At 43.1% G+C, this 16,342-nt stretch overlaps 1 protein-coding gene and 1 long non-coding RNA gene across 2 annotated transcripts in view; one reads left to right on the forward strand and one right to left on the reverse strand.

The window, feature by feature from the left end:
* The window catches only part of LOC311039202, a 765,206-nt gene that overhangs the window by 280,157 nt on the left and 468,707 nt on the right, over positions 1-16,342 (forward strand). The window lies entirely within an intron of this gene.
* mbtps2 (membrane-bound transcription factor peptidase, site 2) overlaps positions 1-16,342 on the reverse strand; it is a 53,589-nt gene that overhangs the window by 22,112 nt on the left and 15,135 nt on the right. The window contains exons 5-7 of the mRNA XM_084048862.1: positions 15,073-15,176; positions 12,118-12,245; positions 2,458-2,576 (exon numbers count right to left, since the gene is read on the reverse strand). Of these exons, the coding sequence (XP_083904988.1) occupies positions 2,458-2,576; positions 12,118-12,245; positions 15,073-15,176 (351 nt within the window). The remainder of the gene's footprint in view (positions 1-2,457; positions 2,577-12,117; positions 12,246-15,072; positions 15,177-16,342) is intronic.

The following is a 16,342-nucleotide window of genomic DNA, read 5'->3' on the forward strand; positions in this document are numbered from 1 at the left end:
TTTTTTTAAACGTATGTTGTCTCTTCTTCCATGTCAAGGACCAAATGACAAAATGTTATGTATTTATTTGGCCGTGGAAATGTGCATGCGACGCGTCTCCACGTTTGGATTTATTTGTATGTTTTCCCGTAAATTTAAACCGTTCATTTAAATTAACCTAACCTTTAATATATTCGGAGAAAAGAAAAACGATCTACAAGCTCACAACGAAACACATTTGTGACGTGAGTGCTAATTGAAGAAGGTTAGAACAGAAGGGCCCTCTCTGTGACCAGTGGCGCCGGAGCCTGTTTAATTAAAGGACACTTTGTCCCCCCACTTTTCAGTCCAGCCCCAAAAAAAAAAAAAACATTTAATTATTTTTTATAAATAATAAAATCAGTCCAGTCCCCCGCACCTCGCGACCACCGCGCGCGCGAGGCGAACCGAATTAACCGAAATAACCGCATTATCCCCCCCAAAAATCAACAAATCCACCCGAAATAACCGCTAAATTTTCGCGCGCACGCGCCCGTGTCCCGGATGTGTCCCCCCACCTCATATTCCGTTCCGGTGCCCCTGTCTGTGACCACAACAGTTTGATGGTGGGCATGATATCTAAAAAGTAAAAAAAAAAAAAAAAGAAAGAAATAAGAAAAAAAACATTTTTTTTAAAATATTATTTTATTTTTTTTGTTGGAACTGAAGTTAAAAAAAAAAGTTAAAATTCATGGTGTAGTCCCTTTAGATTTCAGTTCCTTAGTTCATGTATTTTTCTCAGTTCTCTGTCTGCTGTAGATGTCTAGTCACATGACGTGTGGTTTGACGGCAAGTGTCTTTCTATGTTCTCTTTCTTCACCATCAATGAATGTGCAGTTCTCACTGATGAGACACATACTTAAAGTAGAATAATGATGACACAGCTCTATCTAGTTCCATGTATGATACACAAATACATGTGGCTGACACTTCACTTCCTTTTTCTCAGCTCTGTGTGTCTGGTGGAAAGGTCTGGTCACATGATTTATGGTTTGTCACAAAGTGTCTTTTTCCAAGTTCCCTTTCTTCACTATCACTGCATAGCTGTTGCAATTCCTTTTCCCATCAAATATAATGTGTTGTATGTTAACGTCTTTTGTCTGATGAGGTCTGTTCCCAAACACATTCTACTGATGTCTCGTCTCATTAGATGTGGTTGAAAAATAGTAGTAGCTTAACACATTCACTGCCAGACTTTTTTCAGATTTTTTGCAGTTTTATGCCAAGAGATTTTTCATTGAAAAAAAAAAAGTACTCAGGAGCCGAGATACAGAATTTTTAAGTTTTAAGTTAACAAGGAAGTGGATAGGAGTCTAAATCTTCGAAAAATCATATATCCTTGGTCCTTAAAATTTAATTTAAAATTAAAAAAATATATATTATTATTATTGTTTTAATAATTTTATTGTTTTGCTAAAATTGAATTAATTCAATCTAGGCAAGCAAGTGATGGATTCTAAAATCGAGTTAACTCGATATAGGTAGTCAATGTGTTAATAAACAGGTAACCATTGATATGCTGCCATGGGGTCAACCCTGTGTTAACCCATTAAACACATTGACTGCCAATCGCGTAGACCTACGCGAACCTATTTAAGCATCAGATGACTCCCCGACCAATGTAAAAGTGGTGCAGTGTGTAGCTGAATATTTAGGATACATTATGTACACATTATAACCAACAATACCGAATGTGCCACGGACACGTTTGTCCGTGGACCAACATGTTGATGACCCCTGACCCCTGACCCCTGCACAGGACAGCAAGGGGTCAGCCAATGTGATGGTGTGTGACCACTAATCACCTGCAATTAACCCCATAGACCATTGGTTCTCAAAGTGGGGTCCGGGGACCCCCAGGGGTACTTGAGGGGGTTCCAGGGGGTCCCCAGCTAAATGTTGGACAGGAACCAAATGGACCCTTATGGGTCTGTAACTCTGAGAGTGTACAAATGGAACCAAATGGACCCTTATGGGTCTGTAACTCTGAGAGTGTACACATGGAACCAAATGGACCCTTATGGGTCTGTAACTCTGAGAGTGTACAAATGGAACCAAATGGACCCTAACGGGTCCATTTGGTTCCATTTGTACACTCTCAGAGTTACATTAACATTGATTTTACAATATAAATTGGGGTCCCAGAGACATACATGCCATTAAATGGGGGTCCGTAGCCTAATGCATGTCAAACTGGGGGTCCTTGAAATTAAAATGGTTGAAATCACTGCTAGAGACCCGTAAAAATCTTCTCTTATGGGGGTCCCTGGCTTATCTTTTCAAATGGGGGTCCGCGGTCTAATAAGTGTCTATTTGGGGGTCCTTGGCACGAAAAAGTTTGAGAACCACTGCCATTGACCCTGTGATTTATGAGTACACACACACACACACACACACACACACACACACACACACACACACACACACACACACACTGACCTCAGTGACCTCAGTGACCAGCGCTCCAGCTCCGGTATAGTAGACAGGAAACAGGAAGACAGGCAACAGGAACAGGAACCCCAGCGCGGCCACACACAGGACAAAGTTGTGCCACACTCCTAGACACACACACACACACACACACACACACACACACACACACACACACACACACACACACGCACACACACACACACAGTATTACTGTACTTGTGAGGACATCAGCATTGTAAGACAATTGATTTTATGAACGCAATTATTTTGTATTGCCAACACGTCGCCAGTGGCGTGCACAGGCATTTTGAGGGGCAGGTGCTCAAGTAAATTCTACTTTTTTTTTTGTTTACTTGGTCTGCTCTTTTTTCCCCTCTACACCTATACCTCTTTGCCAAAAATAGCCGATCTGCAAGCTCACAACGCCTCGCAGCGCGAGGCGTTGTGAGCTTGTAGATCGGCTATTTTTGGCTAAAGTTCTCCTCAGAAAAGGGATGCTAGGTTTCGAGTGGTTATGGTAAAAAAGAAAAATCATATCACATAAAGATTTGGCGGACCCACTGTAGTAACTATGAGGACCCCCTAGGGGTCCCGGACCCCCTGTTGAAGACCCCTGCTGTAAATGGGGAAACAAAAGGTTTTTTTTTCTTTTTTTCAAAAGGGCACTTCTGGTCAAGAGGGCAAAGGGCAGGTGCTCGAGCACCACCTAGAGTCTATCTGTGCACGTCCCTGCATGTCGCGCTGCAACACAACGTGAGCTTGTAGATCGGCTATTTTTTTAGGTCGCACGACACCAGCGCACAACTATGTATAAATCAGGCATTGTTTCTAAAACAAATATTGTTGTGCAAATCAAATAAATCATAAATGAACTCTTATGCCTAAACCTAATTAAAAATGTTTCACTTTTTTTCCAAAATTCTTTGTTTAACTCATTAAGACCTGGAACTGTGTCATTTTTAGATGTGAGCTAAAAAGCATTATTTTACACTTTGGGCTATTCAAAAATAGCAGATCTACAAGCTCATAGTGCGGCATGAGCTTGTAGATCTGCTATTTTTGAAAAATCGTGAAAATGTGTGCAAATCTTTGAATATATATATTTTTAAAGCGAACATTTTTAACTCAAATCTTTGCTTCTGGGGGGTCCCTGGAACAAAATATTTTGATGGGGGTCCGCGGCCAAATACGTATCATTTTGGGGGTCCTTGACATGAAAAAGATTGAGCACCACTGATATAGAAACATACGTTTTTCAGAAAACTGTTGAGATTTAGGTGACATGTAGAATCGGCTTCAGGTCTCAATGGGTTAAAATAGCAGCTACAAGCTCTGCTATTTTCAAACGTCCGATGCAAATATAAGTCATGTGTAAGTTTAAGGTGCTCATGTGGCCTGTATTATAGTCGCTTCTTTTGGGCTTGTTTTCATAAGACCTGGTTTGCTTGTTTATCTCGCAGAATCTGGCAACGCTGCTTGAAAGGAGTGCCGCGCTACGAGCTTGTAGATCTGCTATTTTAGAAAAATCTTAATTTTTTGGCAAATCTTGAGATTTGAGTTTCAAAAGCGAACATTTATAACTCAAATCTTTGCTTCTGGGGGATTCAACAGTTTTTTGAAAAAACGTATGTCGCCATAATATCAGTGGTTCTTTTTTCCATGTCAAGGACCCCCAAAATGACATGTATTTAGCCGCGGACCCCCATCTAAAAATATATGTTCCAGGAACCCCCGGAAGCAAAGATTTGAGTTAAAAAATTTAGCTTTAAAACAAAATATATTAAAAGATTTTCTCGATTTTTCAAAAATAGCAGATCTACAAGCTCATAGCGCGGCACTCGGTGCCGCGCTATGAGCTTGTAGATTTGCTATTTTTGAATAGCCAAAGTATAAAATAATGCTTTTTAGCTCAAATCAAGAAGTGACACAGATGCTTCTTCAGGTCTTAAAGGGTTAAATTACATGTTGAAAGAAATTCCTACATTATAAAATAAAATGTAATAAACTGTTAGCTTGTAGATCAGCTATTTCCAGGTATTTTTAAAAACATTTTGAAAGTAGAGAATAACTTCTTTGTAATAAAAAAAAAGGGCAGATAGCACAAATAACTGAAGTACATGAAACACAAATATTCATAATGTTCATAATGTTCAAACGAACACAATTAAATCCTTAATCGCGATTATTTCTATGACAAGCAAAGGTCAACTTGAACGTTGTCATGGTGACTGACAGCCCTGAACATCCTCCCAGGGCAGACACATACAGACTGGGTACTGGGGTCTGTGCTGCCCTCTAGTGGCTGACACTTCAAACAGCAAGCAGAAGGGCTATTTGAGTTCATCCAATGATCCAAATGTCTGTTGTTTTTCTCTCATTTTAAAGCTTCTCTCTCTCTCTCTCTCTCTCTCTCTCTCTCTCTCTCTCTCTCTCTCTCTCTCTCTCTCTCTCTCTCTCTCTCTCTCTCTCTCTCTCTCTCTCTCTCTCTCTCTCTCTCTCTCTCTCTCTCTCTCTCTCTCTCTCTCTCTCTCTCTCTCTCTCTCTCTCTCTCTCTCTCTCTCTCTCTCTCTCTCTCTCTCTCTCTCTCTCTCTCTCTCTCTCTCTCTAATAATTGCTCCTCATTGACTTACATTGTACGCTGAAACAGCTCTTAAAGTCACTCTTTTAGCACGTAAACGAACACAAACAAAGCTGATTCAGACAATATAGAACCTCACCAAACCCAGAACTGTTTGTTTTTTTAAATAAAAATATTAACTTATTGTTGATTTTACTATTTGAAGATCTGGATCCACGGATCCAGTCCGGGTTTTCTTCTTAATAAAAATAGCAACATTTTCGTTTTTTTTTTGTTTTTTTCCTTTCAACTAGTGACAGAATATGTATGTTTTAGGGGCCTGAGTGTCGTCACAGCTGTGTAAGACCATGGAGATTTTATAGTAATTATTACAGTACTATTCATAATATAAAGCCATTTAACACTTATTGCACATTATATGAATGGTTGTTTTAATGATAGGCAAAAATATTTTTTACTTTTGTCATCTTCATTTAATTTTAGATAGTGGTCAGCCACAAACTCACTGTTACAACTGGCCAATAAAAAAAGATACCGGTTCTGTTCAGAATTTTTCGTCTCACGTCTTTTTTCTTAATAATAGAAAAAGATCGATAGTGGGCTCGATAAAAGCTCGGTTCGATAAGCAGGCTCGATAAGGTGCTCATTATCAATAAAAATTAACGAGCTCCATCCCTAATCGTTACAAATAGGGGTTCCCGTCCTAAAAGCGAGCCTGGAGAATTCTCGAGGACCCCACACACACCCCAGCCACACCACTTGTTTCGAGACCCTGCCCCTCGGGCAGACTGAAGGTGGTTAGAACCAGGACAAACAGGCCGTCCAACAGCTTTTTTTTCCAAGGGCTGTAAAAAGTCTGCTGGATTCTGACTCTCAATCACGCACGCGTACTCGCCAAATATGAACTAAATATGAATGGATTTTGTTTCCCTGATCATGATGACAGTGCGTTGGTGTAGACCAGAGGTTCCCCGGTGGATATAACATGGATATAACAGCTCCTACATCCAATACGGATTCACCGCAACAGGTGATGAAGATGCACCGGAGCCATTGTGTGTGTTATGCGGGAATACGTTGGCTAATTCAGCCATGAAGCCATCAAACTTGAGTCGGCACCTCCAAAAAAATCACCCGGAACACAAAGACAAGACAGTGGCATTTTTTGAGGAAAAAAAACGGAGGACAAATAAGCCAGCAGCAGACAATTAAAAAGACAACTTCAGTCAATGTAACTGCTTTGAAATGCTCATATTTGGTGGCAAATAGAATTGCTATATTAAAGAAGCCTTTCAACATTGGAGAGAGCTTGATACTTCCATCCACAAAGGACATTTGTCGAGAAATGTTTGGGGAATATTTTGTTAAGAAAGTTGTTACCTCTAGCCGCCCCACCTCATGCTCTCTGGACCCTGTCCCATCCCCTCTGCTGCAGTCCACTGCACCTGAACTTCTTCCCTTCTTAACCCACCTTATTAACACCTCTCTGACATCTGGTTACTTTCCCTCTACTTTCAAGACTGCCAGAGTCACCCCCCTCCTCAAGAAACCGACACTTGACCCCTCTGAAGTCAAGAACTACAGGCCGGTTTCCCTTCTATCCTTCCTATCTAAAACTCTCGAACGTGCTGTGTTCAAACAACTGTCCTCGTATCTCCACCAGAACAACCTCCTGGACTCCAACCAGTCTGGGTTCAAAGTGGGTCACTCGACAGAGACTGCCCTCCTGGCAGTGGCGGAGTCACTCCATGCCGCTAGAGCGAACTCTCTCTCCTCTGTCCTGATACTCCTGGACCTGTCTGCAGCGTTCGACACAGTGAACCATCAGATCCTCCTCTCCACCCTCGAGGGGATGGGTGTCTCAGGCTCTGCACTCTCCCTGTTTGCATCCTACCTGACGGGTCGCTCCTACCAGGTGATGCTGGGAGGGTCTGTGTCAGAACCACACAGGCTCACTACTGGGGTTCCCCAAGGCTCGGTTCTGGGTCCTCTTCTCTTCTCTCTCTACACTACATCTCTTGGTGCTGTCATCCGCTCCCATGGCTTTTCCTACCACTGCTATGCCGATGACACCCAGCTGATCCTCTCATTCCCCCCCTCTGACACACAAGTGGAGGCACGCATTGCTGCTTGTCTGGCTGACATCTCGGAGTGGATGTCGACGAACCACCTGAAGCTCAACCTGGACAAGACCGAGCTGATGTTCATCCCGGGGAAGGGCTGTCCTCACCGAGACATGGCCATCACCATTGAGAACGCTGTGGTGACGTCAACTCGGACTGCGAAGAATCTGGGTGTGACCCTGGACGATCAACTGTCGTTCTCGGCTAACATCGCATCAGTGACACGGTCCTGCAGATTCCTCCTCTACAACATCAGGAGAATTCGGCCCTTCCTCACGGAGAAGGCAGCCCAGGTGCTCATCCAGGCTCTTGTCATCTCCCGCCTGGACTACTGCAACTCCCTCCTGGCTGGCGCTCCGGCATCTGCCATCAGACCCCTGGAGCTTGTTCAGAAAGCTGCGGCTCGTCTGGTGTTCAACCGCCCCAAGTTCTCTCACACAACTATCCTTCTCCGTTCCCTGCACTGGCTCCCCGTAGCGGCTCGCATTCAGTTTAAAACCCTGGTGCTAGCCTATAGGGCAGTGAAAGGAACAGCTCCCTCTTACCTCTGGGTATTGGTCAATGCCCACAACCCTACCCGACCACTCCGGTCTGCCACCAAGGGGCGACTGACTCCCCCGCCACTCAATGGTCCTTCTGGTCGATCGACACGGTCACGACTTTTTTCTGTTCTGGCCCCACAGTGGTGGAATGTACTTCCCACTGATGTCAGGACAGCAGAGTCACTGCCCATCTTTCGCCGCAGGCTGAAAACCCACCTCTTCAGGAAACACTACCCTTCCTCTTTGCCTGGCCTACTTGTTGTTAACTAGTTGTACGAATGCTTGTTTTATTGTTGAATTGTTTATTGGATCTTGTTTAGTCAATACAATTATTTGTTTTTAGCTCCTGCTCATTTGACTTAGCTATTTTGTCTCATCTGTTTAAGGAAATAGGTAGCTGATATATTGCACTTTTACCTTAGCGCTAGGTATGCTCTTGGTTGCTTGTTATTGCAGAAAATGCACTTATAACCTCTGGTGATTAGTAGCTTTCGTTCCCTACCTTTGTTGATTGCACTTATTGTAAGTCGCTTTGGATAAAAGCGTCTGCTAAATGACTGTAATGTAATGTTGGGCTAATTCCTCTCTCTGATAACACAGTAAAAAGGAGAATTGATGACATGGCTGAGGATGTTGAGACGCAGTTATTTGAAAGGATTCGTGCATCTCCATGGTATGCTATTCAAGTTGATGAGTCAACTGACGTGGAAAATAAGGCAATATTACTTGCTTATGTCCGTTATATATATATAAAGATGACTTGCAAGAGGATGTACTGTGTGTTTTGTCACTCCCAACAAAAACGACTGGAGAAGAAATCTTCAAAGCCTTGCATGAATATGCTACTGATAAACTGGACTGGGCTTTCTGTGTTGGTGTGTGCACTGACGGTGCTGCGGCGATGACTGGCCGCCTGTCTGGCTTCACAACTAGACTGAAGCAGGTTGCCCCGAATTGTGAAGCCACTCACTGCATCATTCATCGGGAGATGCTGGCAAGTAAAAAAATGTCCCCCGAGTTGAACACTGTATTGAGTGAAGTGATCAAGGTAATCAACTTCATAAAAGCGCACGCGCTTAACACACGTTTATTTGAGCAAATATGTGAAGAGATGGATGCAGACCACAAGCGGCTCCTTCTACACACAGAGGTTCGATGGCTATCCAGGGGTAAGGCCCTTAACAGAGTGTATGAACTACGACAGCCGCTGCAGGTGTTTCTTACCGAGAAGGGCTCTGACCTGGCCAAGCACTTCGCAGATGAAGACTGGGTTGCAAAACTGGCGTATTTGTGTGATATATTTACACATCTGAACGAACTGAATCTGTCGCTCCAGGGGAAAATGACAACAGTCTTTAAAGTGGCCGACAAAGTGTCTGCTTTTAAATCCAAATTAGATTCATGGGCAAAACGAGTTGACAAAGGTGTCTATGATATGTTCCATACATTTGCAGAGTGTGTGGGAGAAAGACAACGCAGACCCCTATCAAAACTGCTGAGCAACCACCTACGTTCGCTGTCAGCGGAGTTCCAGCGCTATTTCCCCCCCCAAAAGGACCCGAGGACTGGGAATGAATGGATACGTGATCCCTTTGCCTCCGACGCGTCAACTCTAACAATTGAACAAGAGGACAAACTGCTGGAGTTAAAGAATGACGGAGAATTAAAAACTTTTTTCACGTCGCATTCTGTCCCATCCTTCTGGATTAAAGTGAAGACGGAATACCCCGAACTATCCACACTAGCACTAAAGACCTTGTTACCTTTCCCGTCTACGTACTTGTGTGAGGCTGGCCTTTTCAGCCATGACAGCCACCAAGACCAAGTTTAGAAGCCGATTGGATTGTACAAATACACTTCGTTTGTCTTTGACCTCAATCACACCACGCTACGAACTGCTTGTATCAGGGAAGCAGGCTCAGGTCTCCCACTAGTGGTGAGTTATTATTATGAACAAAGTTGTTTCTGCCTGCCTGTGTATGTGATACTGTTTTTCAACATGATGTCAAATCACTCATTAATTACTACTACCGTACTATGCAATGATTTGATGTTGCTATACTGTTTTTCAACGTGATGTCAAATCACTAATTAATTACTGCTACTATGCAATGTTGTTTGTATTGGCGAGTGTGTCGTCTCTCTGCTTTTAAGCTGTGTTGTATTTTTTTGCTATTGGTGTTGCTTGCAGTATGTGACGTTGCAAGACAGACTGTATTGACATGAGCGTGTCAAAGCTTATCCTCGCCGGGCCTACCGACAGCGGTAAATGTTGTGTTGTTGTTCGCGATTGTGGCTTGTGTCTCTGCATCAGTTGTACATCTTTTGTATTTTCATACTGTTGGAGTAAAAGTTATACACTCTCAGACCGTGTCTTTCTTACATTAATAATTTAGCCCCAACTGGCAGTGTATAATACATGTCTAGATAGAAAATGTAATTGTAGCCCACCCATCATATATGTGACATATATGTGACATATATTTCCTTGCCGGTCCGCGAAATTTTCAAGAACTGGCAGCCGGTCCCTGGTATCAGAAAGGTTGGGAACCCCTGGTGTAGACTACTGAGCAAGCAGCAATAATGTATATGTGCGATATGTTAATGCCAATAGTGCTGCTTAGGTCGTTGGTTCTCAAAGTGGGGTCCGGGGACACCCAGGGGTACTTGAGGGGGTTCCAGGGGGTACCCAGCTAAATGATGGACAGGAACCAAATGGACCCTTATGGGTCTGTAACTCTGAGAGTTAAATTAACATTGTTTTTACAATATGAATTGGGGTCCCAGAGATAGAAATGCCATTAAATGGGGGTCTGTAGCCCTAATGCATGTCAAGCTGAGGGTCCTTGAAATTAAAATGGTTGAGAATCACTGCTAGAGCCGTACAAATCTTCTCTTATGGGGGTCCCTGGCTTATCTTTTGAAATGGCGGTCCGCGGGCTAATAAGTGTCAATTTGGGGGTCCTTGACATGAAAAAGTTTGAGAACCACTGGCTTAGGTTACTGGGAAGTGCAATATGTGTACACGTGATATGTTTTTTTGTTTATGGGGGCCTCCTTATTCTTTTCTTAATGACCTTAATCCTTGTTTTTATTTATTTCAAAATGGCTGTGGGACTGACTGACTGACTGACCTGACTTTGACCAAGGTTTTTTTTATTGTTCTTCAACGTTCAGTGCTCTTCTTTTAACCCATTGAGACCTGAAGCCGATTCTACATGTCTCCTAAATCCCAACAGTATTCTGAAAAACGTATGTTTCTATATCAGTGGTGCTCAATCTTTTTCATGTCAAGGACCCCCACAATTATATGTATTTGGCCGCGGACCCCCATCAAACTATGTTGTTCCAGGGACCCCCAGAAGCAAAGATTTGAGTTAAAAATGTTCGCTTTAAAAATATATATATTCAAAGATTTGCACACATTTTCATGATTTTAAAAAATAGCAGATCTACAAGCTTTTAACCCATTTAGACCTGAGGCCGGTTCTAAAAACGCCTTCTAAATCCTGACAGTTTGATAAAAGAAACTTCATTACAAACATACTGTACACATAGCAACAACAACCACAAAAGGGGTTCCCGTCCTGAAAGGTATCGTTGAGTCCAGGATGACTCAGAGGTACTTGGACCGTGTTACCAATTCATGCCCAGAAAGGAGTGAGTTCTCAACAGTCCCAGAGTGCCGTTGGGGGTTTGGTTTGGTTTTGTAAAGCAGGGGTTTTCAACCAATGGTCCGGGGACCACCAGTGGTCCTTGACGGGGTTCCAGGGGGTCCCCAGCCAAATTAATAGTTATAGTAACCAAATGGACCCTTATATGTCTGTAACTCTGAGAGTGTACAAATGGAACCAAATGGACCCTTATATGTCTCTAACTCTGAGAGTGTACAAATGGAACCAAATGGACCCTTATATGTCTGTAACTCTGAGAGTGTACAAATGGAACCAAATGGACCCTTATGGGTCTGTAACTCTGAGAGTGTACAAATGGAACCAAATGGACCCTTATGGGTCTGTAACTCTGATAGTGTACAAATGGAACCAAATGGACCCTTATATGTCTCTAACTCTGAGAGTGTACAAATGGAACCAAATGGACCCTTATATGTCTGTAACTCTGAGAGTGTACAAATGGAACCAAATTGACCCTTATATGTCTCTAACTCTGAGAGTGTGCAAATGGAACCAAATGGACCCTTACGGGTCCATTTGGTTCCATTTGCACACTCTCAAGAGTTAAATGAACACTAATGATGGTGATACAGTGTAGATTGGGACCTCCAAGAAATCTAAATGGTCGAGTCCCTGGCATATCTTTTCAAATGGGGGTCCGTGGGCTAATATGTGTCAATTTGGGGGTCCTTGACGCAAAAAAAGGTTGAAAACCACTGTAGTAAAGTAAAAGCAGACACAGGACTCACCGGCACAGAAGATGCGTAGCTGCTGAGAGGGAGAGATGAGGTTGAGGTGTGTGGTGAACAGATCCACAAAGGCTCCAGGGTAAACCACGAACATGAACATCCCGAAACCATTCACCCTCACCTGCTCCCTGTGGGGACGGACGCACACACACACACACGGACGCACACACACACACACACACACACACACACACACACACACGCACGCACACACACACACACACGCACACGCACACACACACACACACACACACACACACGCACACACGCACACGCGCACGCACGGACATACACACACACACACACACACACACACACACACACGCACACACGCACACGCGCACACGCGCACGCACGGACACACACACACACACACACACACACGCACGCGCACACACGCACACGCGCACGCACGGACACACACACACACACACACACGCACGCGCACACACGGACAAACGCACACGCACAGGTTATTATAGTTAACGAAAACTAAAAACTAGAATAAAACAAATACAGGATAACTAACTAACTAAGTTGTGAGCTTGTAGATCTGCTATTTTCAAATAGCCTAGGTATAGAATAGGGCTAAAGTGGTAAATGTATGTTTCATTATATCATAATTTATATCTGAAAAGTAACTAGTAACTAAAGTTCTCAAATAATTGTAGTGGAGTAAAAGTACAATATTTGCCTCTGAGATGTTAGTGGAGTAGAAGTAAAAGCATTGGAAAATGGAAATACTCAAGTAAAGTACAAATACCTCAAAATTGTACTTAAGTACAGTACTTGAGTAAATGTACTTAGTTACTTTCCACCACTGCCTATGTGTGTATAAAGGCCCATTCCCAATGTCTATGTCCTGATGAAGGTCTGAACGGCCCAAACGTTGACAACACAATAAAAACACAGCAGAGCTTTCTCAGCATCACCGACTCTGTTCTTTTTACCATACTTCTGTGTGTGTGTGTGTGTGTGTGTGTGTGTGTGTGTGTGTGTGTGTGTGTGTGTGTGCGTGTGTGTGTGTGTGTGTGTGTGTGTGTGTGTGTGTGTGTGTGTGTGTGTGTGTGTGCGTGTGCGTGTGTGTGTGTGTGTGTGTGTGTGCGCGCGTGTGCGTGTGTGTGTGCGTGTGTGTGTGTGTGTTAGGGCTGTACCCAAACCCTGTTTTTAGGATTCGAACTTCGGCGAGGAATTTCGAACGGACGTTCGAACCATTGTTTTTAATCAATTCATTAACAAAACGATGGTTCGAAAGTCGAACCATCGTTTTGTTTATTCATTAATCAATACAACGATGGTTCGACTTTCGAACCATCGTTGTATTAATTCATGAATCAATACAACGATGGTTCGAACCATCGAAGGACGTTCGTTCGAACCATCGTGTTTATTTAATTAATAAAACGAACGTGCCTTTAACCAAGCTGCACTTCATTATAGAGCCGATATTGCATAGTCTATTGGTTTAAAAAAAAGTTGTTTCATAATGCCCATAATGTATTTAAAGGATTTAAGGATCAAACAAGACAAGATATTTCCTAAAGTTTAGGATGTATTGCTTAAGTCGTTCGTTACCAGAACCAGACAGTACAAAGCAATGCAGATCAATAGACTCCCTTGAAAGCCTTCATTCATTTAACAGAAAAATAAAACAGGCGCATTAATTGTCACAGTGTCTTTTTTTTCCTCCAGACAACTCGCTCTCTTTTTGGCCAATACAATATATATCAATATTAGACAGACAATATTCTGCACAGGGCTGTTAGTTACATTAAACAACAACTATAAAACATAAGTATGGCATTGGTAGGGCGTGGCAGCTTGAAACAGTTAACAAACAACGACTTTTAAAATAAAATGTCTCACTCTCGTCACTCTCGTCTCGTGACGAACCAAAAATAAATATCTTGCCGAGTCGGCCCTCACCTCTCCTATACTCTCTTCATGTTGTGTGCCAAGAACACTAGTTTGTCCACATTGTCAGGGAGGAGGCAGCTCCTGGTCTTATTAACTATATATCCTGCCTTGGAAAAGATGCGTTCCGATGCTGTGGAAGTGGCTGGGAGGCAGTGTTTTGCTGCCAATGAAAGTTTCGGGTAGCGGTCAGAATTCGCCTTCCACCACAGTAGCGGGCCATACTTTACTTTGTTTGGACCTGTCTTGAAGGTAACGCTCCATCTCTTTTTTAACAGTTACAAGTTCACAACGTGTAGCCAGGTATCGCACGGCGAAAATAGCCGATCTACAAGTTCACAACGCGTCCCCATCGCGACGCGTTGTCAGCTTGTAGATCAGTTATTTTGGCCATGTGACACGGTCGTACGACGGAGCATATAGCCTACTGGAATTCATTCCATTGCGCAAGCATTGATAGCTCAGCTGTGTTGATGAGACGGTGCCTCAAAGCACTGCTACAGGGACTATTTAATGTCTCTCAGTCAAAAACTCTTCTCTTTACAGGGAAACGGACAATAGAGAAACATTTTTATTATGAATTGCCCCACAATATGGATACATTTGGATGTGTTTTGTTGGTAACTGTTGTATAATCGCAATATTACTTAATTATGATTAATTATGACCCCTCCTCACCTCGACTCAACTCGCTGACTGTTAAATCACAGTCTAGAGAGACACACTGTGCGTGCGTGACTTTCAAATGATAGTAAACACAACATAGTACTGTGGTATTCTGATATATATCACTAAAAAAAATATATATATATATATATATATATATATATATATATATATATATATATATATATATATATATATATATTATATATTCCAAAAAAAAGCGGAGGTTCGAACTCATTAATTAAGATTCGAATGCCGACATAACGAACGAAGGTCCGAACCTTCGAACGTTTGGGTACAGCCCTAGTGTGTGTGTGTGTGTGTGTGTGTGTGTGTGTGTGTGTGTGTGTGTGTGTGTGTGTGTGTGTGTAGTACCTCAGTGCTGCCACCGCGTGGCCCAGCTCATGGATGACGCCGCTGACCAGCAGAGCGCTGAAGAAGTATCCCAGCTGACTGGTGGGCAGGTTGACCCCTGGAACCTACACACACACACACACACACACACACACACACACACACACACACACACACACACACACACACACACACACACACACACACACACACACACACACACACACACACACACACACACACACACACACACACACACACACACACACACACACACACACACACACACACACACACACACACACACACACTCACACAAACAGTGTAGAACCACCTCAACATGTAATAACCTCATACAGTACATGGACATGAACATTGAGACGTGTTTGGAGCTTGTAGATCTGCTATTTTAACACATCGGGTGCCAGCATTTTTTCATAACAACTTACCGCGGGTGCCAGCATTCTCCCCATTGACTGCGCTTTGCTGTTTAAAGCTTCCACGTGTGTTACAAGCAAATCCACGCAAAAAAAAGCATCGATTCATGTTGTGCCATGAGCCTGGCTACAGCCTGGAACCATAACATTACCCTCACAAGTTACAACGGGGGGGGATCGCGCATCGCGCATGACCGGTTTTTCCCCACAGGAAACAGATTTGGAGATATAGGCGTTTCAAAGTAGGAAATAGACAGGAAGCGGATGGGGAAAAAAAAGGTGTTTCCGGTGAGCGATCTGGCACTTCCTTCGCAGGATTACAATGGGTGCTCCCAGAGCTGCTCTAGCCCCGCCCGCGCGGAGAAAAACAAAAAAAACAAAAAGACTAAACTCACGGTTCAGACCGTGTTCGGCACCGAAGCGCCACTATGTAAACACACGGTTCAGACCGTGTTTGGCACCCGATGTGTTAACTGTTATTATTGTTTTTCATGTTTGAAAATGTTTTTTTTTTCACCATTTATTTTTAAAAATGTGAAAAAGAATTGAAAACATATATATATATATATATATATATATATATATATATATATATATATCAACATGTCAACGATTATGCAAACAACCATATCGTGGTGGTTACGCAATTATGTAATCATTGTGACAGGCCATGCACACGCACGCACACACACACACACACACACACACACACGCACGCACGCGCACACGCACACGCACACGCACGCACGCACACACACACACACACACACACACACACACACGCGCACGCACGCACGCACACACACACACACACGCACACACACACACGCGCACGCACGCACGCACACACACAC

This window comes from Gymnoscopelus microlampas (assembly GCF_963454915.1).
Source record: "Gymnoscopelus microlampas genome assembly, chromosome: 22".
Taxonomy (NCBI): domain Eukaryota; kingdom Metazoa; phylum Chordata; class Actinopteri; order Myctophiformes; family Myctophidae; genus Gymnoscopelus; species Gymnoscopelus microlampas.